Source organism: Mytilus trossulus, chromosome 1 (genome assembly GCF_036588685.1).
Source record: "Mytilus trossulus isolate FHL-02 chromosome 1, PNRI_Mtr1.1.1.hap1, whole genome shotgun sequence".
NCBI lineage: Eukaryota > Metazoa > Mollusca > Bivalvia > Mytilida > Mytilidae > Mytilus > Mytilus trossulus.
This window is the reverse complement of record NC_086373.1, coordinates 99,948,809-99,976,404: the sequence shown is the minus strand read 5'-3', so window position 1 is coordinate 99,976,404 and position 27,596 is coordinate 99,948,809. Positions and strand designations below refer to the sequence as shown.

At 32.2% G+C, this 27,596-nt stretch overlaps 2 protein-coding genes across 3 annotated transcripts in view; one reads left to right on the top strand and one right to left on the bottom strand.

The window, feature by feature from the left end:
- Positions 1-5,180, bottom strand: part of LOC134693613 (uncharacterized) — a 31,919-nt gene extending 26,739 nt beyond the window's left edge. The window contains exons 1-2 of one of the 2 annotated variants that reach the window (XM_063554459.1): positions 4,866-5,180; positions 2,583-2,821 (exon numbers count right to left, since the gene is read on the bottom strand). In XM_063554459.1, coding sequence (XP_063410529.1) covers positions 2,583-2,777 — 195 coding nt within the window. In that variant the 5' untranslated portion in view covers positions 2,778-2,821; positions 4,866-5,180. The remainder of the gene's footprint in view (positions 1-2,582; positions 2,822-4,865) is intronic. The other variant, XM_063554454.1, reaches the window with a different exon arrangement.
- A 12,518-nt stretch (positions 5,181-17,698) lies between these two features.
- Positions 17,699-22,094, top strand: LOC134693601 (tektin-2-like). Its single transcript, XM_063554448.1, has 6 exons — positions 17,699-17,764; positions 18,484-18,909; positions 19,267-19,481; positions 20,308-20,530; positions 20,953-21,176; positions 21,491-22,094. The coding sequence occupies exons 2-6, from the start codon at positions 18,496-18,498 to the stop codon at positions 21,681-21,683; spliced, it is 1,269 nt and encodes a 422-aa protein (XP_063410518.1). The 5' UTR covers positions 17,699-17,764; positions 18,484-18,495; the 3' UTR covers positions 21,684-22,094.
- Positions 22,095-27,596: the final 5,502 nt, after the last annotated feature.

The following is a 27,596-nucleotide window of genomic DNA, read 5'->3' as shown; positions in this document are numbered from 1 at the left end:
CTGTTTATAAATATTAAATGCATTTGATAAAGTTTCCCTGGGTAGATTTCAGAGGGTATAATAAGAAAAATATTGTTTTATCAATATATTAAACTTTAGTAGGATCTTGACTTTCCTTAGTGTGGTTATAAACTATGATTCGTAACAATACAAGGACACATCCGTCTTCCATGAAAGGGGAGCAATTTGAGTCCTTTTAAAAAAACACTTACGCTGTCGATATAATATATTTTCGGACGTACCTATATGTTGTCAAAGAGAACATTTACAATGTTTAGTCATTTGATGACAGCTTCAGTGAGCATATCTGGAACAGCTACATTTTTCTTTACAGAAGAAGGCTTTATAATAATTGCATCCAAAAAATGCAATCCGAATTTTAAATGGAGCATTTCATAAAACTAGAAACTTCTGTTTGATAAGATTTTGTGGAAGTGCAGAGAGATGAATTGTCATAACTGTCGTGCAAGGATTAACAAAAGCACGTATACAAATGGTTAATTTCTAATATCCAAAGCGTTATTTAACACCCCAAAAATAATAAATTTCATGATCTTTGAAAATTTCATGCATTTTGTTTTAGTTGAATAAGTCCTTCAACTGATATTTAGCCTATATTTCGTGGAATTTGAGAAGCTTTGTCTTCGGATTCAATGTCACGTATCAAGTTAACAACAGCAAATGGCAGAGAGGTGTAGACGCTTTGCAAATGAACAAATTATAACAGTTTGCTGATAGGATATCAATTAAAACAGGAAGTAAACAAAAGATAACAGCGTTAAAGATTTGAATAATGTGCAGTTGCTATGTTGTTGTGTATTGAACTTTTGCTTCTTTATCTTCGTTTTCTTTCAGAACTTCCTGCTATCACCGGCCATACGTCAATCATTTGACACTATTATCATTTTAAACTGTTATGTAAATAATTGTGCGAAAGAAAAGTCATAAGTCACATAGTTGATGTATCAAATATTAGAAATACTATTTGCGTATTAGTTTTTAATAATGTTAATTTTGAAAGTTTCTACATAATTGCGAGTATGGTATGAATCCACTATAAATAAGTATGTTTAAACTATAGAATAACTACTAAATCCGCATTAATAATTTATGAATGAAACTTCGTTACCAAAGCCATATTTTAGATATGTATACATTGCCATACAATTATGTTGAATACTCGGTCGATACGTTTGTTTTTTATTTGGGGAAAATATTAAAATAAAATAGACGCCCAATCTATCATAGACCTAGGCAGTACTCTTATTGTGCATCTTTTTAATTCTTTTTCAATGTTGCTCGGTGAAAAAACCTTAGGATTACCAAAGGTTCAACTGTTTACATTCATTAATTGTCATACAAGTGAGAGGTTTAACGGGCTATACAACCAGGTTTTATCTCCCATGTTCTACTCTCTACAAAATGCATGGCTGTACCAAGTCAGGAATATGACAGTTTTTTGAGGAGTTTGAGCTTATGATTTTTCCATTTGATCAGGGACTTTCCAATTTGAATTTCCCTCGGAGTTCATTATATGTGTGATTTTATACTTTTCTTCATAAACATTTGAAATGCAAGTTCGATCTATCTATAAGAAATATTTGTTAAACATATGTGGTTCCATTTCTTACAGACGTTCAATGATGTAGACAATTAAAACAAACACTGGCGATTAGATTTACAAACAAATTGAAAACATACAATATTTCAAACAACAACAAAACAGTAAGAAAGACACATACACATCAATTATATTAACATTGACAGGCACTTAAAGTATATATCCCACTGTAATTATGTTATGTGATGTACAGTCATGGGACAAAAGTGAGTTCTCACCCAAAAAAAGTCCTATCTTTTCTCAAAAAAATATTACCAAGTAATTGTATGATCGATTTATATAAAATAGATACCAAAAGATGTAGATATACGAATGAACAAATCTTTTTTTCAGATTTTGTCTTTATTGTGGTTTCTTGCTATTTCTAACAAGTGACAAGTAAGAGAATAGAAGCGGCAGTAAGAGAAGAAAAGCAGCAAATATTTACTGTCTGCATGTGGTATATTGTGTAAGTCAGGCACATCAAATAACGGAAAATAAATTGAAATCATAAAAATCAAATTACTGTAAATTAAAAGAGTTTAAATACTCCAATCGCCTAGGCTATGGTAACATGCCCCCAAAATTTGATTGGTGAACACCAGTCTTTTTTTTTTTTAACAATAACAGAAGTTAAGACTACACTTCTATCAAACTAAGTCTCTATCAGTTTAAACAGTATAGTATCAATACTATATAGCTTTCAAATAAATAGATATATATATATATAGTGTCTTGTACTATTTTTGATTTTAGTTTCTTGTGTACACTTTGGAGTTTAGTATGACGTTCATTATCACTGAACTAGTATATATATTTGTTTAGAAGCCAGCAAAAGAACACCTTCGGTGCGGGAATTTCTTTCTGCATTTAAGACCTGTTGGTGACCTTCTGCTGTTGCGCCACTTGATGTCTGTTCTATGGTCGGGTTGTTGTCTCTTTGACACATTCCCCATTTCCATTCTCAATTTTATATACTCACAAGTTCATGTTTCACCCAAACCATAGCTTGAGATAAATCATCCAGACGTTCCGTCATGGTTTCGTCCGCTGCATTAGTCGTAGATGACCTTCCTTTCCTTTCCAAGGTCATTTCCTCTAGTTGTTCATATCGCTTAGGCAGTCGAACATCCCCTGGTAAACTAGAGTGTCTCAGCGGAATTATATTATTGTTCATTATACAAGTTACATTTTAACGTAATCTGAAACAAAAACTCATATCTGAAATTCAAATGAAGACTTAGAAAATTGGGCTAATTGAATTATTAGTAAATATATTTATCATTATCATTTATACGATATAAGTATAAGAAATGTCAGCAACATACTTATAGTGTCTGTCTATATTTATATTACTTCTAGAAACATAAGATTTATTTTGTACCTTTGTCTTGTTGTGGCGTATTAAAGACTACAAACCATCTTGCGAACAATTACTGAGTTGTCTCGTTCAGGTTTGTATTTTTGTTGAGAATATATATGTGACCGTTTTAATCAAATTGTACTTTTTTTTAAATGGAGTTCGGTATGAGCCTAGGCTCCGTGTTGAAGACCGTACTTTGGCTTATAATGGTTTACTTTTACAAATTGTGACTTGGATAGAGAGTTGTCTCATTGGCACTCATACCACATCTATCTATGTCTAATAAAAAGAATAATGGTCTGTCATTAACGTCAATTTTCTCAAGTAATCAAATAATAAGGGATATATCCCTGTCCCTGCTAAAAGCCGATTTTGTCACGATACCAAATTTGGTCCTTATCTTAATATTTTGTATTCAATATTTTCTTATCATAAAACAGACTCAAGATTTATTCATTAATTTATTATTTTATTTTTGGTTCTGTGTTGTTTTTTTTACTTCTAGCATAATTATAATATAAAAATAAGAAGATGCGTTATGCCTGCCAATGAGACATGTATCAACCTAACACCACAGGATCATTTTACGGTGGGCAAACACTGTCATGAGCAATAAAAGGGCCAAAGCTATCCGATGTATACTGAAAAAATAAACGTTTTTAACAAAATGGGTCATACAGCAATAAAATTGAGAATGAAAATGGGGAATGTGTCAAAGAGACAATAACCCGACCATAGAAAAAACAACAGCAGAAGGTCACTAACAGGTCTTTAATGTAGCGAGAAATTCCCGCACCCGGAGGCGTCCTTCAACTGGCCCCTAAACAAATATATACTAGTTCAGTGATAATACAGCAAGCCAACCAACCACAACCACTAATTTACAGGCCTCTGATTTCGGATAGACACAAAAAGATACGGACTAACATATCGCACTTTCATTATCTGAGTTCAGTGGACCGTGAAATTGGGGTCAAAACTCTAATTTGGCATTAACTTAAAGTGACGCAGACGGGCGGACGGACAACGGACGGTACGACGAACAGACGGACGAACGGACGCACAGACCAGAAAACATAATACTATGGATAAATGGTAGCATAAAAAACAAGATTTGTTGTTTTTCATTTAAAATCGTGTACAAGTAGCCGCTAACATCTACAAAAACTACGCAAAATCATAAAACTTTTCCTTTAAAATTATAATGATTGTGAGCAGCCATCGTTGCAACTATGCTCGTGTGTAACAAAAATAACGTATGCTACGATTTGAATATCATTATCTATAAATCATGTATTCTATAATACTACTATCACTGCACGTCGGACAAAATACATTCCCAATTTATCATATAACATACCCATCTGTATGGAAAATGCAAAAGAAGCTGTCGTTAGGTCACTGTCAATAATTGCATAATGTATCTTTATTTACCAAGAAACTAACATTAATCCGGATATATACGTTATGTACCTAATAATAAGTTTTTTAATCTTTAGATAAACTTGTGTTATTAGTTTCCTATCTATTCTCCATTACGGTTGTTTGATTTGTTTTGGCCTCTGACATATACCGTATATATATTGTGGCAGAGTGTAAATAAAGAATTAAATTAATTTTCAAACGAACAACAAGTTTTCCATAAGTAATCTTCATCAGGAACACTCGACACAAAAAGTTTTAAAAGATACATATGCAAAACGCTTAATTTTAAATGAATAAAGATTAAACAAAATCTTAAGTAGAAGTCATACTGCCAGGGATCTATTGTCATTTGATATTGTAAATGATATTTTTCGGAATTTTTATTTATATTTTGCAAGCGTAAGATACATAAAAAACTTTATCAGCATGCAGAGTTAATAAAGAAAATACAAAAATAAACATTTTATAATAACTTACCGTTTTACATTTTGCTGCTAAGCATGCCAATTACCTCAGCACGTGAAGATACAAACATGTAACTGTTATCTTTGAAGATGAACTCTCTTTTACCTATACTTCTGTTAAAACTAATTGTACAAATAATGATCACTTTCCCTTGTGTGTATTGCCTTCTAACGATGTAGAATACGTCCGTCAAATACTTGGGTTGATCAGCTTACTGCTCAACGTAACACCCCGTGCCTTATTTCTTCACTGATTAAACTTGATTACTGTCGAAGTATTTGGCACATTTATTTAATGGGAAATATCTGTATGCTTATATAACCTTTCATTTCTGTTTCCTTTAATTTTCATCATGTCGATGAACTTTTAACTTTCCTTGTTCATTTTATCTTAAATCTACCTTTAAATTTGATCTAAATTTAACAAGAAGCTTTCATTGGCAATGAAATACACGGGTGTCATTCGGTTTATCGAGAGAAATGATCGTGAAAGATTATCTAACGGCGGTCAAGTATTGAGCGACAATCGTGAAAGTTCTGGTAACGGATCGTGAAAGACATTTAATCGAGAAGACATATGCAAGATCAATACATATTCTAATTTAATTAATTACACAGACAAATTTACTACAAAATAAAACTGTCTGTCAAAATGGTTCAACATTATGATCAGTATGTGAGAATATCCAGTTTTAAAAGTTCATAGTTATTACAAAACAACAAAAGGCAGATTGCTTCTCGACATTTCAATGACATAAAAAATGTAAACAAACATGACTTTTTCACAAATTCGACTAGAAAACCTACTTTAATACGAATAAGGGCATTCTATTTGAATTAATCAAATGGTTCTTATAGTTATTATGTATAAACATAATCTGAAACTTGGTAAATAAAGAATTATTTACACAAAAATGGATATTTTGGATCGTGAAAGATCACGTACCGCATTTTTGAAGATCGTGAAAAGGATAGTGAAAGTTCTGATGCTACGAAGACGTTCAAATTATTCTTCAATTATATCATAATTAATATTTGTTATTGGTATTGAGAATTGCTATATAGGTCAACATCCTTAATAGGTTTAAGCTTTTCGAAGTATTAATATTTTCAGAAAATGAAATGTAAAATAGTTGGATGATTGTAGGATGAAGCTTTTTATTGTCATGTGAAATACTCACTTATCACGAGTTATAGGAAACGAACATTTTGTATATTGGATCCTATAAACTACATGTCCGTCAGACAGGATTCACCTGACCCCGAATTTGCCTTATTTCATGGATGAAGATTCATTTTTGTGGTCAAGTCCGTATCGCGGATTCGTTAAGCTTTAGGATAACTGTCTGTTTTTATGATTGTGAGGTGTACATTTTCGAATTCTGTAAGGTTTCAAATAACATCGAACTATTATGTTGTCTAGCCTTTGCATATAAACCTGTATGCTTTAGCGCCATGGTATTTCGTGTATGGTGTACATGTCTGTTTGCATGTTTCATATATGATCATGATGACGTCAATTGTAGTTGATATATTGAATGATAGTAAGATGTCTATGTCTGGCTGTCGGTCAGGGTTCATATACTTTTGACCTTATGTTTCGAATTAATTGGTCAAGCATAACTTTTACATTTGTCAGTTTCTAAGGCACTGTAAGGATCGGAACACATTTTTTTGGTCTACGGGATATTTGTAGAGATCTGTATGTCATGGTTCATCTGACCTTGCACTCTTTTAATGAACCATTGACAATCATAATTTAAAAAAAAAAGATGTGGTATGATTCTCAATGAGACAACTATCCACAAGACACCAAAGTGACATTAACAACTATAGGTCACCGTACTGCCTTCAACAATGAGCAAGGCCCATACCACATAGTCAGCTACAAAAGGCCCCGATATGTCAATGTAAAACAATTCAAACGAGAAAACTAACGGCCTTATTTGATGATAAAAAAAAATGAACGAAAAACAAATATGTAACTTATAAACAAACAACAACCACTGAATTACAGGCTCCTGACTTTGGACATGCACATACATAAAGAATTTGGCGGAGTTAGACATGTTAGCGGGATCCCAACCCTCCCCCTAACCTTAAACAGTGGTATAACAGTACAACAACATAAGAACGAAGTATAAAAATCAATTGAAAAGGCTTAACTCATCAGATGGACAAAAATTCATTAAGCGTATTAAGCGCATTTGACACTTCTTGTAAAACCCTTGATAAAATAGACGTTCCATTAAATTAACTATCAGAAGTAAAGCAGACGAGAAATTACAGCATTTGCGCTCTGGTATTCCATAGTCTGTAGTATATAGTTAAATCAATCCACATCTGCGTTGTATATACAGAACTTAAGAAAGTACTGTTGCACAAAATGTTGGTTATCGTTCAATCTCAAATTACTCATATGAAAGATGCTGTTTTGCTGTCATTTTTTGTTTGATGGATATCATTTTGGTTTAAACGTTGCATATCCATATTATTGGCTAAATCGTGTCTGCTTGAATTGCACTTGACAGATCTCAGAGCTGAATCTTTCAAACTTATTTAGAGATGTTTTAGTTGGTTTTTTTTTTAACTTTCGAGGTAAAGTGTTGAATAAAAAAAGATAGCTTTAATGTTCATCCTTATCAAAATAGTTACAGGCTTAAACCAGATGCAGGTTTATCAAACGGTAAAAGAAATACTGATTTCTGATTACTAGTAATAAGTCTGGTCACGCATTATTTTTCACGATCAAAATAATGCGTTGGCTGATCTTTCACGATCAAGTTTGATGGAAATTCAACAAATTCAAGGTGTTCATATACAAATAAATGCTTTTAAGAGAAGAACAAACCTTAATTTTATTGTTCTATCAGATACAACAAAGACTAAATTTCAAATATATTACGATGAACTGAAATATATCCATTATAGTAACAAAAAACGTGTTATTTGTAACTAATTTTATAGACATGCATTGCGCTTTTTGTGGTTTTTCATAAAGTACTGCATATTTTCTCTTTCTTATTTCACAGTTATGTTGAGGAAGTCAAACCATTTAGATAGACATATTTTTTTGTTCGGATTTGTTCCGCGTTTTAAAAATTAAGCGATTTTTTCAAAGATTCTGACCTAGAATTTTCATTAAATGTCTTTCACGGTCCGTTACCAGAGCTTTCACGATCGTCGCTCAATACTTGACCGCCGTTAGATATTCTTTCACGATCATTTCTCTCGATAAACCGAATGACACCCGTGAAATAACAGATATCTAGCATTTAGTTTGGGAATTAAATCACGGGTAGTAAGGTCGTCATATCGAGGAGCGTTTAGTTCAGTGATTTTGTCATAGTTTGGATAAGTTTGACATGGTTAATTTATGTTGCTTCCCTAAACTTATGCCTCAGTTCTATTCACACCAGCAGATAAAAAGCAAGTAAGATGCTTGAATCTGTATTGGAGGTCAAACGATCTATATTGGAATTGTTGTTTCACGAAATTAACGCAGAATAAGCAAGATATCGGAGTTGCTATGGTTTGGTTAAGCGATTGACATGGTTCGGTTAAGAGTCTAGAAATTCGTCATGGTTTTGGTCAAGATTGTCATGGTTTAGATCGAAATAAATATATATGTGTTTCACTTTAATACTAAAATTTTGTTAGATAGCGCCTGTTATTGAACGAAGTTGCACTATATATTTACCGCCTGAGAAGAAAAAACGCCTGTTTAACCAAATTTAGTAGGTGTAATCGTCAAAGCGTAAACTAAACATGTCATGTTACTCGCTTTTTATAAGTTTTCTACAATATAAATTTAAAAATCAACTAGCTTTAGCTATAATTTTACAAAAAAAAAGACAAAGCGTTGCTTCTGTTTCACATACTTATAATCTTTTCTCCATATGTTCATGCTTGACTCTGCCGAGGATATCATGAACGGCATCCCTAGTCAAATAGCTAAAGACTTCTACTCAAAAGTGGCAGCCAGTCAAAAATTAATTCTTGTTTTTCATTTTCTTTTCTAGAAAACTATACATTTGTTGGTTTATCTTTATTTGAAATTTTGAACCAGTATGTTGAATAAAAGGAGATGTGGGGTTATAGGTCCATGATACAGTGACCCAACTACAAAACTAATCAAAAGATATTAAGAGGACATCATAGTAAGTCTTCAACTATTTACGAAACCGAATAGTTACGCGTGACTTATTGGTTTTAAAACTATAATAGATGAAATTACAAGAAAACTACTTTCAAAGTTCGAATTTAAAATATGAAAGATTGCAACTCCAATCTTGGATTTAAGCCGATATAATGTTCAAGTTTATCAATTATTATTACGAATCAATAAAAATCTTTGTAATACTGTATAAACATGATAAATGTATCGTGTATAGTATCATTAAATTATTTCAAATATTTTACTTCTTATGTAATATACTTTCTATACTATCTGAAAAAAATCTTGCTTTCGAGTTTTGAGTATGAAGTGGTATATCATTAAATGTGATAGAAAAAGGATTAAAATTCAAAGAAAAACGTGTTACATTGGCTGCTACATGTACATTTAAACTGTGTACGACCTTAATTTTGACCTGGCTAGACAAGAAATCATCGTTTGTAATAGGACATAACGCATTATTAGATGGACAAAGATGAAACAGATGGTAAGTCTGTTGATATATAAATCACAAGTACACTTCATTTGAATTTCTTAGAACATTCAATGCTATTTTTATGCTATTTATATTTGCCGTTTATCATTTTTGCTTATTTCATTTTCAATTTACTAGGTAATATCAAATATAAGACGACGTGGGAAATACATAAATAAGACAGAAAAACAACAACACAAACATGAACTCTTCAACAATAGAATGAATTAAATAGGCCAAACTCTATATCTGCCTGTTTCTATAAAATGGGTAAATAAATTGAACAGAGACAACCAGAGATCTGAAACCATTAAACTATTATCAGTATAGTGTAAATGAACAGTAAGATATGGCATAGGACAACTTGTGGTGTCACTAGGTTCTGGACCTTTTTGGTGAGTCACAACTTTGGAATTCAGTAAATATGTTTTTGAAATTAAATGTGTAAAACCCTTCCTTTCAAAATAGTTAGCACTTATGAATGCCTGTTCGGTGTCTGTGTTGTAAACTTATATTTCAATGATTTCGTAGTTTATAACTTCTTTTCAATTTGTGTAACTAAATATGTTTAGCATAAAAACAACGCAGCCAAATTCATAATTGTTTTTTTTTGTTTGTTATTTATTTACACGATAAGGCTCGAAATTTAACACAAATGCATTGACTTGGACTCATACAATTTTTCAGAGGCAATTGCACCTAGTGCTCCTTTAAACGGGTCATTTGAAGCTGTTGGTGATACTGATTTAATTGAATAAACAGTGGTTTTACTCATTAAGATGATGACAAATTAGATGAAAACAATAATGACGATCAACAGGGTTGCCAAAAACAACTAAGTTCAGTGCGACATCTGTTCTTAAATTGTTCAGAGACGATGTCGTACACGCCACATGAGAACACACGGGGATCAACTGATTTATTCGCATTGACCAGCGAAATTCTCGGATAGATGGGCTTTGACCGAACATGAAGGACGACATTAAAACCCTTTAATGTGCGATGTTTGCGGCAAAACATAGACTTAAAGAATCGGCCTAAGTCGTCATTTAAGAGTCCATGCTGGTACACGACTAGAGTGTGATATCTGTCACCAACGGTTTAACGATAACGCACATTTTGAAGTTCATCGCAACAGTAAACATTTAAACTACAAACCGTTTAAATGTACCGTATGCAGCAAGGCTTTCGCTTAAAGACAACCAATGGCAAGACATGTCAAATAATGTCGAGGGAATAAGTCCTACAACTGTATGGAATGTAATGCTGTGTTTAACAGCAAGCGTTCACTAAACCAGCACCATAGCGGGAAACACAGACAGATGTAGAGTAGATGTACAAGAGTATGTATGTGTGGAAAGTCCTTCCGTTGGGTTCGATCATTCACTAGACAAAGTAAAATATGTAAAACAAAATAATTTATTAAATAATCAGTATTTAATACATTTAAAAGTTGATTTTTGATTCATTTCTAGCATTCATAAAGTTTAAATGATATATTGTCTCATTTTCAAGATAATGACATTTTTAGATATCATAACATGTTCTTTTATGAGGATGGATTTTTTCTTCATCTTTCCGATGGAACTGACGAATTCCTTGAGCACCATGTACAAATTCATCATATGGGTTCACGATTGCACTTTTACGTTTAGCAGTAGATCTTCGGGGTTTGTTAAACATTGCATGGCTTCTAAAATAAATAAACGTAGTAATGTTAATTAGTCCTATTGGAATCATGTTTAAAATATGACTGCTGCAATAAAAGATTAAAAAATTAAGAAACAAATATTGAAAAATAGGATCCTCTCAATATTGCAATACTAGAATATGCAATGAAACTATAGTGTTAAATATATATCGTTATTTATTGCAAGACATAGTTCAAAGATGCACGTACATTATATGCAGATAAAGACACCATGTTCTGTCAGAAACTATTATCAATTGATGCATATCACAAGATGTGATTTATCGCATTATTTTACTCACAATGACCGACATAATGGCTGTCCCTTATGGTACAGGATCACCTCGCCCTTCAGGAGCGAGCGAGCTGCTTAGAGAAACCACAATTCCTGAGTTTGTTATGCTACTGACTATTTCATGAGTTATGCTTTCTTGATATCATTAACATATTAAAGATTGGTAATATTATGAATATAAGAACAGGAGTTTCTAATTAATTTTTTTATCATTAAGAGAAGGGATGTTATGTCCCGTCACGATGACAAGTAGCTGCTAACATCTACATCATTTGATCTCAGGTGGACAGTTATCGCGTTGGCAATCATATTGCATCTACTTATAACATATTACTACATTGTATGTGCGTTTTTATATCCTTTTATGTTTCAAATGGAACGATTTTTGTTAATTTTGATAGTCATTCTTCATTATACACGACAAGAATTACATAACTGAACCATGTCGAACATGAACTTAACCATGACACGAATGAACCAAACCATGACACAGATATTTCAGTAATTTTGAATTTATTGCAAAAGTAGGTATTTTTCAGAATAATTCACCGCAGTGTTATATCACGAAGATATATGTGATGTAACTGACTGTAAGAAAATAACTTTTTTTTATGCACGATAAACCAATTAGCAAGTTTTAAGTTTTGACATACGCAAGCTTTTTTCTGTGTAAAATCATTAACCATATGATACAACTTATGATGTACTAACATATTTACTTTATATAAAGGTACTTACCAGCTTGAATTGATGATTAGAAGTTCCATTTACAAAATATCCCAATGTTTACATTTTTGCATTGATTGTCATCAAAAAGACTTAACACCGTCATGTCAAACTTATCCAAACTATGACAAAATCACTGTACTAAACGCTCATCGATATGACGACCTTACTACCCGTGTAAATAGTAATGACAAGAAATTCCTCTTAGAATTCTAAAATCAATTTTCATTTTCCATAATTGATATAGCACATATCATCAGAATTTCTCCAGATATCAGATTTAGTCTTCTCAAATCTGAGTGGCGTCAAATGAATGTGAACTAATTAATTTGGACTTATGTGTCCTGTGTGATTTTGTTACTTACTGTGCTATGACATGTCTGTCTGCCAAAAAAAAAGAAAAAAAAGTGTCACTGACTATAGGGTTCCTAGTAAGGATAATACAAACGTTTATGATAATTATGCAAATAAATTGTGTTTTGAAACTGTCGAACTTTACTAAATAATTAATTTAGATAAATGTGATGTCGCATACACAACATGTCACATACTCCAATCTTATTCCATTATTTCAAAAGACACTAGAACAATAAAACCTATAACCGAAAATTTGGGCAAAATTCTACTACAAACGACGGTTTCAAATGGCTGTTTCCTACACCCCCTCCCTAATCAAATAGTTCTATGGAACAAGCTACCACAAGATGTTAAAGTCCCCTAATCGAATAGTTCTATGGAACAAGCTACCACAAGATGTTAAAGTCCCCTAATCGAATAGTTCTATGGAACAAGCTACCACAAGATGTTAAAGTCCCCTAATCGAATAGTTCTATGGAACAAGCTACCACAAGTTGTTAAAGTCCCCTAATCGAATAGTTCTATGGAACAAGCTACCACAAGTTGTTAAAGTCCCCTAATCGAATAGTTATATGGAACAAGCTACCACAAGTTGTTAAAGTCCCCTAATCGAATAGTTCTATGGAACAAGCTACCACAAGTTGTTAAAGTCCCCTAATCGAATAGTTCTATGGAACAAGCTACCACAAGTTGTTAAAGAATGTCCTACAATCGTAGACTTCAGAGAACAATTGACCAAAACTGTTCTCTACAACACAATCTAACAGTATAAATATCAATGTCACTTAATTTCATGATCATGTTTGGTACTTTTATGCTATGTAAACTTAGTCATGATAGTAGTCCCAAATCATGTATATAGTCACAACAACTATTTGTTTTAAAACTCAAATTATTATTGGTTTGATACATTATTATTTATATTCCAAACTCATGCATACAATGTGTAGTCTTAACTGCTACGACTTTAAAACTATAATAAGTGCACAACAATGTTTCATTTTTATGGCCCCGCAACGAAGTTGTCGGTTCTATAAAGTATTACCCATGTCCGTCATTCCGTCATTCCGCAAGCGACAACAAACCATTATACAGAGGTTGGTTTTTTTTAAAACGCCTTCAGATGATGGGCTGATTTTTGGTATGTGAGTTAACCATTATGAGTTACAGATCAAGTTTAAGTCTCGTTCCGCTCCGCTAGTTTTTGCCGAAATTACGGGCTTTGGACTTCGATAAATTGTTGAAAATCATAGTTAGACGGACCTTTTATCTAAACTCTTTCAGATATTGGGATGATTTTTGGCATATGAGTTTACCAAGATGAGTTACAGATCGAGTTAAGGTTTGTTTCGCTCTGCTAATTTTTGCCGAAATTACGGGCTATGGACTTTGATAAATTATTTAAAATCACAGATCTACGAATTTTTTTTCTGAATGCTTTCAGATATTGGGCTGATTTTTTGTATGTGAGCTAACTATGATGAGTTATAGATCAAGTTTAAATTTCGTTCCGCTCCGCTAACTTTTGCCAAATTAAAGGATTAAAAACTTTGCAAATTGTTGAAAATCACATAAATATGGTAACTTTTCTATTCGCCTCCAGATTTTGAGCTTATTTTTGATATGTGAGACTAACATCATGTTTGTGTCCACATGTGATTTTCCAACTTTGTGAGACACATCTAGTTTGTTTTATAATCATGAATTATATTTATTTGATCACTTATACTATGTTTCTATCACATTTACATATATGTCGATGCACTGAGTATTGTTGTCTGTTTGATAAACGTCCAGTGACAAATATCCCATAAGTTTTTGGCCAAAAAAACCCAAATCTTTTATAGATGATTAGTGCGTTGATAAAGCTGAATGGGTTGAAAGTTTGAGCTGAAACGGTATAACGACGACTGTATGTTGAATAGGAGCACAAGCTTTAATTTGGCATTGCTATCCCCAAAGGAGTTGTCAAACGGGTCTTTCACCTCGCAGAGATCTTGGCAATTTCCTAACACGAGTCATCAAATTGATTTCCAGTGTTGACGACTCGTAGCAAGTAAAAAGTTAAGTCTCATCCCCGTGTCAGGAGTGGATACTTTGCGCGTCTGCTACACTCCATGAGTCAAATGGTATCATCTTGACTAATGAATCAAGATTTAACTGTGTGTGTACTTGAGGTGATAAAAATGCTTATTCTGCAGTCTTTATCAAAACGCTTTGGCATATTTTTCAATTATATCTGAAGATAAGTCGACTCAAACGGGAGTTTCTCGTACATTGAAGACCCGTTGGAGGCCTTCGGTTATTGTCTGCTCTATGGTCGGGTTTTTGTCGCTTTGACACATTCCCCATTTCCTTTCTCAATTTTATCAACTAAAAGTATATGTATGCATAAAACTTTTAAAACGCTATGTTGAATCTGAGATATACATTAATGTGATAGCAACCAAACTACAATAAAATATAAAAGAAATATAGATAGTTAGTTAACAAATAGTCGCCAACAACGACAAGTGCCTTTACAAAATGTGAAGCATGTTAACTATGAATATTCTAAAACACATCACCAAGTCAAGAAAGAATTAGAACTTTGTGATGCCATACTAATTTAAAGTATGAATGTCTTTTAAATTACAGTTAAAATTGAATCAAAATGTTATAAGTAAAACTGTGACAAACATAACTGTGAACATAGATGGATACAAAGGTAATGGGATGGGGTCGGGTGCACCCGAACTCCATGAGGTTAGCAAAATGATGCACTGTATATATTATAATTAAATTTTCATTAATTTAACATTTATGATATACTGACCATTCTATTCTATAGTTAAAATTTATTAAAGAAAAAATGTATTTAATGCTAAATAAGAGTTCTAACAGGGTTTGGATTATACTAAATTGTTGTATAGTCTATCTTAGCTCTGTAAAGTGGCTCTTAGTTGTTGTTTAATTGTGTTTTAGTGTGTAACGAATTTTTTTAGATTTTGTAATGAAACATTTGTCTTGTCTCGTCTTGTCTATAGTTCCGATACAAATCATTTTATACCTTAAGGCAATGCAATTAATAATTATCCATCGGCCGCTAATTACTTATGTTGGGTTATTTCAAAGTTATGTGTAGGTGTGAAAATGAAGGAATAATTTTCAATTTAAACGTTTTTTTGTTCTTTAATTATATAAATTGGTATTTTAAATGTTGAAAAGTTGCAGTTATGCCAAAACCTAAATAATTTGTCATTCATTCTAATCATTATTAACATCCTAAATCTTATACTACACCCTTGCCAACTTCCTTTAAATTTCGACCTTTGAATTTTTTGTATGCTTTATGTTTTGAAATTATACCCCTTTTTTCATCAGAAAAAAAATACATTGCATGGTTCGAAAACCTAAATCGGTTCTGAATTTATATCAGTTCCTAACTTGTTTACACGAGAGGGTTTTCTTCCGAATAAAAAATGTGAAAGGATTTCTAGCAAAACACAAAAAAACAACTTTGCCAAAGTCAGCAGCTGAAAGTATGAAAAATGTAACTTATTTGGCAATCCAATCATTATTTTCAACATTAAAAGTGAATGCACGTTAGTAACCAGTTCCTAGTAATATGAGTGTCCAAATAGTGAACTCATATTCCTAGATTTAAGTACAACTATATGCAAAACATTACGGAATTGGTTAGCACCGATGCACATGCATTATGATATACTCTTAGACGTTTTTTTTTATAGGTCACACTTCGGCTCGCAGACATTAAAATAATGATTTTGATGACAGATGTCGGGATGTTTAACGTCCAGTGACAAATCAAATGCATAATCAGAAAGAGAAAATGATAATATATGATATGCATGTAAACTCTGCTGTGAACTTAGTTCTGCCGGGACCAACATGCTGGGTCCGATTTATAACGTTCGCAAACAGTTCACAGGGAGAAAGGAGTAGGTTCGGTAAGGACCAATTTTGACCTCAAATTTCAGTTTCATCTAACGAAAGATTTTGACCACTTTTTAAACACTTAAGTGTCTATTTCATTTAAATCAATTAGTTTATGTAAAAGATTTTAACTGATCTAGTCATTTAAAATGATCCGATTCAAGCTCAAATATGAAAAATCTACCAAATATGCCGAAAAATGTCACTTTTCAGATGTTTTTTGTCAAAAATGAAAGCGGCTGCATCCGTGTTCATCCTCAACCTTTATATATTTTATGTATTATCATAAAATACAAGTTACATTTCAATATTAAGGATGAACACGAATGCGGCCACTTTCGTTTTACACGAAAACTGTCTAAAATTTAACTAAAATACTAGAATTCACGGTGAAGATTTCAGTAATTAAGCATGACTCTTTTCTTCACAAACCGTGGCTTTTTCTAGTGTCGATAAACAAAAATCAGAAAGTAGTCTTAAACTCTTTAGGTACATTTATTGGGTATAAGAAAACTACAACATCCCGTCAGTCAACTGTTGTAGCCTTGCATTCCGTCACAGTATCCCTGCTACCTATAAATATAATCGTTGATCCTAGATCTACAAAATTTCAAAAACATAAAAATAATATAATCTTTTTATTAAATAATAATTCATACACAAAAAATCTGCTTTTCTCTTTTTTATTTTGCCTGGTATTATGATTTTTTAGGGTTGTATAACTATTGGGCAAGGATTACCAGTATCCAAGTCCTAAGTTATGAGTCTTGTATGATAATCTATAATTATCATATTTTTTTGTTGTTTGTAGATCTATCTGCTTGATATGGGTTTTTTTATATTTATTTACGGTGGGTCTTTGGTGTTTTTTGTTTTTTTATATATATATATATTACAGCAATATTATTGATTGTGATTGTTCTTTCCCTTGTTTTTAAACGTATTCGCAAGTAAATAGAGTTATAGACACACTGATTTGTCTGATAATAAATTGTCAATCAGAGTTATTTTCCTTTGTTACTTTAATATTTTTGTCCGCCAGGTAAAGTATTGATGCGGACGTCACTATGGAAATTGACCTTTCAACTTATCAAAATTAGTATTGATATTTTTCATTGGTTATTGTAATATACTTTAGCCAATTAAATTAACTGTTACAAACCACTAGGTTTGATGTTTCATTAGCAACAACAGCATATTGGTTAGAAACTGAAAGCAATCACATAATAAACTAACCGAGTGCAATAGACAAGCAGTTTTAGGTAAGCTCAATAATTTTCAATGACCCTTGATTCAGAATAAGACAGTTAAGTTAAATATGTTTGTAGACATTGATTCGTACACCTTGAAACTTAATTTACACCACACCAGACTCATCGATTTATTCATTGCTCTTGACATCTTGGTGTTGACAGATAAACACTGTCTTATTTGTATACCAATTTTCAACACAGATGTTCTCTTTTTCTAAATGCAGTGACTAAAATGAACAAAGAAGGCACTGCTTCCAAGTCATACCATCAGTAGTCAAAATGTAAAGTTATAAGAACTTAACCCTAAACTTGAGTTTCACTATCTACATGATCTACATGATTCATGAATGTACATCTCATCTTGAATTTTAACACCTCATTGTTATTCATCTGTAATTACTGGACATCACAAAGGTTCCTGTAAAACTTCATAATAGAAAGTATCTGACACAACAATTGAAAAGTGATAGTTGTATGATGTCAATGATCCAAGAGGTACAGCATAGATTTCCAAATAGCAGTGAGGTTTATAAGCAAATATCTTGTGATCTGCTGAAAAAAATATTTAATTTGAGACAAAAAACAGGCATCTGGTAGTACATGAGGCTTTAAAAATGTATTCCATTTGTTAAACTTACTAGTTTGTATTCATGGATGATCTATTTTGAATTTCTTGTGGACAATTTAATTAATTACATACAATATATGTTTATTTCTATATAATTTTAGGCAAAATGGCAACAGAACTAAGATCCACAACTCGGTATCAGCCTCCAGATTGGTTTACCAGTAACTACACAATCTCAACCAATGCTGAGAGGCAGAGAGATGCATCTGGTCAAGTTCGTCAGGAAAGCAGATTTCTCAGGAATGAAACTGATAACCAAACAAAATGGGATCAACATTCCAATAATGTGAGGCTTGGAGACCGAGTAGATAATATCAGGACATGGAAAGAAATCTTAGAAAAGACATTAGCTGATATTGACAAAGAAATTGCTGACCTTTCAGAAGCAAAAGAACTTACAGAAGAATCTTTAGAAGCTAAAAATTTGCCAACAGATGTTGCAATTGAATGTCTAACATTAAGAGAAGGAAGACAACATATTGATGTAGTTCAAGATGAAGTAGAAAACCAGTTACATAAGGTAAATAAAGTTAAAAGTCCTGGTTATACAAACATGTACATTGTAGATATAAGAAGATGTGGTACATATGTATAAGGTGTCAATGAGACAACTCTCCATGTTTGGAACATTTTATTTTTCATTGCAAAATTGATATGGGTAAAAGTCTTATTGTTCATCAAATTAAAAACTAAGTACATGTAGGACTGTACCTTGAATATTATGTCTAAAACATTGTGATCTTTAGTTTCACAAGAGAGATGTACATGTACATTTAGGTTATCTTTTGAGAATGATAATCAATGCTTTGTGTATTTATATACAAAAATAACATTATTAATGCATGAATAGAAATTACATTATGGATATATTTTGTAGGAAGTTGAAGTAATTGATGGTATCAAGAAAGCACTACAGTCAAGGATTGGAGATGCATTTGAACAATTGTGTTTACTCCAAGAGGCTCGTCAACAGATACAGGCTGATTTACAAGATAAAAATATTGCACTTGGTATTGATATTGACCAGTATAATTTAACAGATAGATCATCTAACATCAGTTTCAAACCAGATTCCCTCCGTGTTCCCAAAGGGTAAGATTACATTGCTGACATAATATATAAATTGATTTATCTGACATCTTTTGTGTGGAACATGTATTTAATTTCCAATTTCCATACGATATTCAAGTAGAAAATTGCTGTTTTTAAGTCATCAAATACCAAACTATGTTTTTTTCTTAAACATATTGAAAAAAAGATACATTTGTACATTTGTTGTACATTGCTGTATTGGTTCTTGGAAGTTTTGATGCAATTATAAAACAATTCAACATTGTTTTGATTATCAATTTTAAGTACAAATGTATATCACTCAAAATATAAACCATTTGCACCATTTACAAATTATGATGACACATTATCTAATATTAAAGTGGATTTTCACTTTTACATAAAAATGCATTGTTTCTTGTACATTTTTATAAATACTCTTTAATGAATGTCTTTATCACAAGATGTCCTCGTTTTCATAGACTAAATGCATCCTTCATGTATCTAAATGGTGTTTATTTTGTTATTCTTAGACTTTGTATGATTATTTTGAAGACTAAATATACATACATGTACATTTAAGTTAACATGATATACTACTTTCATATTTGGTCATGAATATAGTTTTTGTACTCAATTTAAAACAAATAAATATGATAATTTTTGGGCTAAGGGTAGTTCAGTTTTTCCTGTTAGATATTTTCATGCAGACAATGACAGTTTCTTGAATCTTTTCTATTATTATTTAATATTTTATAGTTCTATTCTTTTGAATGGTGACACATAAACATCTAAACCATATCACTTTGGATGCAATTTAAAAAAAAAAAAAAGCTAACTTAATAGCAATGTATTTTTTTTATTGTAGAAGCACAACTCCCCAACAGTGGGAAGATTTTTCCAGATATAACAAAGATCGTGCTGAAGCAGAAATGAAATCATCAACTCGTCTACGTGAGGCAATCCATCACACACTCCAACAAACTGCCAATGATTTAGAAGCCCAGAAAATTGCAACAGAATATGCATACAGAAGAAGGATCCATGAATTTGAGCGGGCAAAGGATGAACTGGATTGGCAAAAGAAAAATGTAAGAATATTTGTATTTTAATAAGCTCAAACTCACATAAATATTCAAAAAACAATTTAAGCATTATGAAAGGTTCATGATTTATGACAGCTGACTGGTCTATTATGGAAGTCAAAAGATGTGAAATTTAATAGAACACACCAGTTCCTAAAATATATCTGAAAGTTTTATATATATAAAGGATGTAGAATTTAAATTCAAAACATCAGTTGCTGAAAGAAGAACACTTTGGAAAACATGATTTTTCTTTTGTTGTAAATTAATGAGTTCTATGAATTGTTAAGCTTCAGAGTATTGAAAAATGTTATAGTTGATAAATCATTCATGAGCATAAATATCAAATTTTATTATTTTGATTAAAAAACATATTGCTATGCTTTGTCATGTAACACAATAATTTAGTTGTATACATTATTTTTTAGACTGAGGAAGAAATCGCTGAACTTGAAAATGATATTCGAGGTATTGAGGAGAAGATTCGTGCTAAGGATGCACCAATGAAACTTGCCCAGACTCGTTTGGAGAACAGGACATACCGTCCAAATGTAGAATTATGTAGAGATGCTCCACAGTATGGTCTAACTGATGAAGTTAAACAATTGGAGGCAACAAAGAGAGCTCTGGAAGAAAAATGTAAACAAGCAAAGTAAGTTTCATTTTCTACATTTAAGTATTCTTACATGTGCATTTATTCAACTAAATTATTCAGTATTTTTGTCAATACACAGGGTTAAAATATCATTAAACTTTTGCATGTATACAACTGAATTATTTACTATTTTTCTCAATTTTATTTACTTTCATATACCTTTTACTTTGATTGATCTAATTTTTTCTAGATTTACATTACTCTCTAAGTCTTTTAAAACATGCTTATATGTCTTGAAATCATAATTCACTCATTGGAAACATAAACTTGATATTTGAACAAAACTTTATGTGAGATTTATTTATTTTCAGACATGCACTTGATGGTTTGGAGAACAATCTTCACAGAATCAATGACGATCTAGCCCTCAAGATTAATTCATTAAACCTTGATAACAGATGTATGGATGTCCGTAAAAAACTTCAAGTTAAACCACAATCTGAACTAGAAAGAAATTTAACACTTACTGGAATGCAGCGACAGAAATCAGCAGTTCTAGCATAAACAATCAAGAGAGCTCAAGTTTTTTTAACAGTATTTATTGACAGATGTTCAAAAATATCCGTCCATGCTATGGATTTGTTTCTTTTATCATTATTTGTTCATTATTTGTATCGTTTATGTATATCTGAAATTTGTTATTACACTTACAAATTAGTCTTTCACAGTATGTGTGTTTGTTCATTTTGATTGCATATTTACATATATTTTCTTATCAGCTTTCTTTTAGTTTTTGAACACTGACAATTTTTAACTTTTTAAAGTTTATGAACTGTTTTTTTTTATATTATATCGGAAAGATCATGCCAATTTGATAGATTAAAGATTTAAAATAAAAAATCTGTGAGTGCTTAAAAGTAAATCAATATATATGTAATATATGAACAATAAATTTGTTTTTATCTTGAATCAAAATTCTGTGTCCTTGTTCAGTTATTTGAAACGTTATTACAAGGTTGTTCAATGTTATATGAAACAAACATTCTGTGAGAATTTCTAGGCAAAACATAGTTCCCTACCAGTTAAAAATTCTTTGAATTGGAACAAAATTCTAACTTGACCTATAACTTGTCAATGTATAAACTTTACAACATATATCAGGTCAATATGTTCAAGCAATCAGCTAAATGACAAAAAAAAGTAATGAAAACTGATTATTTGAATGCATTTTCAGAGTCAAAGTACCTTTACTCAATATATTAAGCATAAAGAAAAAAGTGTGGAAAATTGATGGATGAAAGGAGTGCAACACTTAAAGCCCCCTTCGTCTGTAGGGGACTAACAAGCAAGCAACTTCCATTTTTCTTGTGATCTCAACCAAACATGCTTCAAAGGCTTACACCTTATGTAAGAATCCTGGATTTTGATTGGTTGATAGCCAGTGTATTTTTCACCAATTTACTGTTATCAAATGAATATCGTCCATTTTTTAACGTCGCCGGGGTATTTGCCAAAAGGATTTAGATATAGGAAGATGTGGTGTGAGTGCCAATGAGACAACTCTCCATCCAAATAACAATTTAAAAAGTAAACCATTATAGGTTAAAGTACGGCCTTCAACACAGAGCCTTGGCTCACACCGAACAACAAGCTATAAAGGGCCCCAAAATTACTAGTGTAAAACCATTCAAACGGGAAAACCAACAGTCTAATCTATATAAACAAAACGAGAAACACGTATATATTACATAAACAAACGACTACAACTGTACATCAGATTCCTGACTTAGGACAGGTGCAAACATTTGCAGCGGGATTAAACGTTTTAATGGATCCAAACCTTCCATTTTTCTGAAACAATAGCATAATATCACAACATAAAAAAACATACAATAAAATATCAATTGGCAGACTTAACTCAATCAAAAAACGTATGATTACACAATGAACGAATAAATTTGATCTGCGATATCTGAATACAAATGCACAGTAAATTAAATATTAGAGACAAACATTCATGACCAAAAAGCTAACAAACAAATTCAAACACACTGAGAAATATTTAACCAATCAATGTTCACTTTAGAAAAAAACCTGTTTTTTATAATCTTGAAGTTTATACAAATGTTGTAAGAATAAGTGAAAAAATTGAAGATATTACAAATAATCAAAGCTGGTGTACAGACAAGATCCATATAAATAAAAAAATAACAAAAAAGCATTATAAACAGTATCAACAGGTCGAATTAACAAGAAAATACGATTTGAGAGTACTCGCAGTTACTGACAGCTAGTTAAAAGCCAAAACCAATTAATAGAAAAAATCATGCATCAGAGACTAAAATCAACTAAAACACATCACAGGGATTTAGTATTTTAACGTCATTAATAGTCAAAGAAGACATGACTTGTGCAATGCCAAAAATAAATGTATCGACAGGTAGTAGTATAGTGAAGAGCGACTCCTATAGAAATAAAAGTTAATGTGTCTGTGTCTCTATACATCTCGCCTCAAAAGATAATGAAATTTAGTTATGTTTTAATTTGCTAACGACAAAATCAATATTAGTGCCAATGTTGCCTTTTTTTACCCTCTCTGCCGTGGTATTTGCCAAAAAATACTCTATCCGACTGGACGCTTGTAACGTCACGTTCATCAATGCGTTTTTGAATATTAACATTCAGTGTAATTAAACAGATATAGCATGTTCTTGAGGGGTATTTGCGAAAAATACCAGTCTTGAGAATGAATTTCCCTCACCTTACAGCTCGTGAAACTTAACATTCTCTTGACTGGTATTTTTCGCAAAAAACCCTCCTTAACATGATATATCTGTTATATATATATATTATTGCGAACCCAAGTTGCCTGTCCATTTAAACTTTTTGGCAGTTCATTTGTCCCATTGAATAAATACAACAGTTCTCTGTTTAGTTTATTCACTGGAACCTTTATATTTCTTGGAAGAGAAATCTATCACTCACTGGTTAATCTACCTGAGTAAAAAAATGATTTGCTAAATTGATGGAATTAACATGTTTACTATTAATAAAAACTGACCTTTTGCTTACTGTTACTAAGAAACAGACTTAAGTTCAATAATGAACCATGCCTGGCAGACATGAACAGCTAATAATCCTTCCATATATGTTAACAAATACAGCTGACTTATTGCTTATACTTATAGCTTAGAAAAAAAATACCAAAACACAAAAGCTTAACTCTGAGCAATGAACCGTGAAAATGAGGTCAAGATCAAATAAAACCTGCAACACTGACATGTACATCATAAAATATTTCCATACACCAAATATAGTTGACCTATAGGATAAACATGTAGAAAAATCGACCAAAACTCAAAAACGTGACTTTCGACCACTGAACCATAAAAATGAGGTAAGATGACATCTGCCTGTTTGACATGTACATCTCAATCATTCCATTCACCAATATAGTAAATTGCATACAGTATAAGAAAAACATACCAAAACACAAAAACTGAACAAAACCACTGAACCATGAAAATGAGGAGGTCAGACCAGATGCTCCGCAGGGCGCAGTTTTATATGACCTCTGAGGTCGAACCCTGAACAGTAGGGGCAAGTATGGACACAACATTCCAGCTTGATACAGCTCTGAATTTGGATTGTGATTAAAAAGTTCACACAGCATAGGTTTTGACACAGAATGAATGTGGTCTTATGAACTAAGAAAAATTAAATTTACCTTTTATCGTACAATATCCAAAATCAAAATGCATGACCATGGATTGATTCAGCATATCAAAGAGTCCCAAGAAATCAATTTTGAAATCAAACAAAGAAATTTTGGACCCCAATTTGGACCATCTTGAAAACTTGGTCAATAATCAAAAATTTAAAAGCATGTTTAGATTCTGCATATCAAAGCACCCGAAAAATTCATTTTTAGTTAAATCAAACAAAATTAATATTACACCCTTTGGACCTTAATGTAGACCAATGTTGTGATTGTGAGTTTGTCTTTATGTCCGTAATGTCGCAAAACAGTGTTAACGTTGTTTCCCGTATTTTTGACGTTGTGTGATAGTGACGTGAGAGAGAGAGATGTGTTGCCGGAGGAACAAGATGGCTGAATGTTTGTACTATCGGAGTGTATGCTGTGTATTTTGTATTGTATGTAACGTCTGTATAGTACATGTCATGCATGTAATGTGAATAAATCATCAGGACTGATATTTTCTACAAATATGGTGTTTACTTATAAATTATGAACGCTCGGAATTTTACGTTTACAACATTGGTGGCAGCGAACAGAAACGGATCTACGCAAACAGATGATTTATATTTTTATACAGACGGAATGCATTTAAAGAGGGGAGGAAATATGAAATTAAACAATGAAGGTACCGTAAACAAGTTTATTCGACACTACGATTGTGACCAAATGTATACATTACAACAGAAGGACGATACGGCACTGGAATACGAAGATTCACCATTTTAAATTTGATATTGGAATTAAAACAGATTCGACCACATAATTCACAGAGAAGTATTTAGTCGGCAAAAGTGGAGGGAAATTAATTATATCTTTTTGTTCGGTGTTAGCATTAAGAATAAAATGATATTCTAAGGTGCAAATTTGAAAGAAATCAACATTGTTACGTTTATCTATAAATAATTGTGTATGTCTATAACTTATATTCGTCAGCATTTTGATATATATTAACCATGAGCTGGTGTGATTTACCAGAGTTTGACGGTACTGAACTTTTTGAAGGTTTCTGGATGAAATTTTCTATCTTTGCTGAACGTTTTAAATGGTCATCTAGTGATATGGCTTTTTATTTGGTTACTTCACTGAGAGGTAAAGCTTTAGAATATGTGTCGTATTTACCACACAGAGATCTCTATAATGTATCTGTTTTGTATTCTGCTTTGAAAAGTCGATTTGGTGATATTGAGACTGCTCAGATTTGTAGAATGAAATTGAGAAATATAACTAGGCTTACAAGTGAAAGCGTTCAAGAGTACGTATGTAGAACTGAGATAAATGTTCGGAAATCGTTCCCTGGTGTGGACGAAGATTTATTAGTGAAGCTGATTACTGAGTATGCTATATATGGATACCCTGATGGTGACATTGGATATAGAGTTCTGACTAAAGAACCGTCAACAGTTAGTGAACTTATCAAAGAAATATTGTGGCAGGAACATTGTAGACGATCTTTAAAGTCCGTAGAGAAATCGCGTTGCACTGAAGGCAGTAACTTTGAGAAACATTTTGAAATAGGTAATAAGCGTAATATGAATTTCACAGAGAATGATGTTCGGAAGAATAAAGTTTCTGAAAATACTGACGTTGATATGCAAAATGACATTAGTTTATATTCTAGTAACCAGAAATTGGAAAAAGACAATTATACTGTTGGTAAATTAAATGTACCTAATAATTTCGTTTATCCGAGTGAACAGTATGTTTATTACGTCGGTGAATCATATGAATTGAAACATGAGGAACTTTGTGACGTTATTGAGGCAACTGAGGTTGAAGTTGCGAAAGTTTTGGACGGAGAGATAGCTATCTTGGAGCTTCCGTGCGTTGAAAAGCAGACAATGGTTACCGGTGGAACAGATGTTGTTAGCGTTAGAAAGGTAGAATTGAAATATGAGGAACTTAATGGAATTGTTGAGGCAACTGAGGCTGCAGTTGCAAAAGTTTTTAAGTTTGGAAGTCCAAACGTTGAACAAAAGCCCCTTGGTGAGGTAGAAGAAGTTAGCGTTCGAAAATGGACACACTTTGAGCAAAGTGACGTACAGTTTGATACTTCTAAAAACAATGATGAAAACAATTATGAGAAACCTAGAGTTTCAACCGATACTGGATTATCGAGACCAGTATACGGAAAGAACTTCACACATAAAGAACTCATACGCGGAAATGTGTTGACCCAATTCAGAAATAGTAACGTCAATGAGAACAGTTATGCACGTGATGTATGCATCTGTGGATCGTCAATGTTACCTGAGATGAACTGGAAAACAAGAAAACGCAATTCGTCTTGATTAACTTTTATTTCGAGGACGAAATATTCTTGAAAAGAGGGAGTAGTGTTGTGATTGTGAGTTTGTCTTCATGTCCGTAATGTCGCAAAACAGTGTTAACGTTGTTTCCCGTATTTTTGACGTTGTGTGATAGTGACGTGAGAGAGAGAGATGTGTTGCCGGAGGAACAAGATGGCTGAATGTTTGTACTATCGGAGTGTATGCCGTGTATTTTGTATTGTATGTAACGTCTGTATAGTACATGTCATGCATGTAATGTGAATAAATCATCAGGACTGATATTTTCTACAAATATGGTGTTTACTTATAAATTATGAACGCTCGGAATTTTACGTTTACAACACCAATTTGAAAACACCAAAAACCTCTAAAAATCTTACAAATGTATTTTTTTGTGCAATACTGTGCAATTAAAGATTTTGTCTTGAA

Coding starts and splice junctions, on each gene's coding strand:
- LOC134693601 (XM_063554448.1), top strand. CDS start 18,496: ATGGCAACAGAACTAAGATCCACAACTCGGTATCAGCCTCCAGATTGG. Junction 18,910..19,266: donor TAGAAAACCAGTTACATAAG/GTAAATAAAGTT, acceptor TATATTTTGTAG/GAAGTTGAAGTAATTGATGG. Junction 20,531..20,952: donor TGGATTGGCAAAAGAAAAAT/GTAAGAATATTT, acceptor ATTATTTTTTAG/ACTGAGGAAGAAATCGCTGA.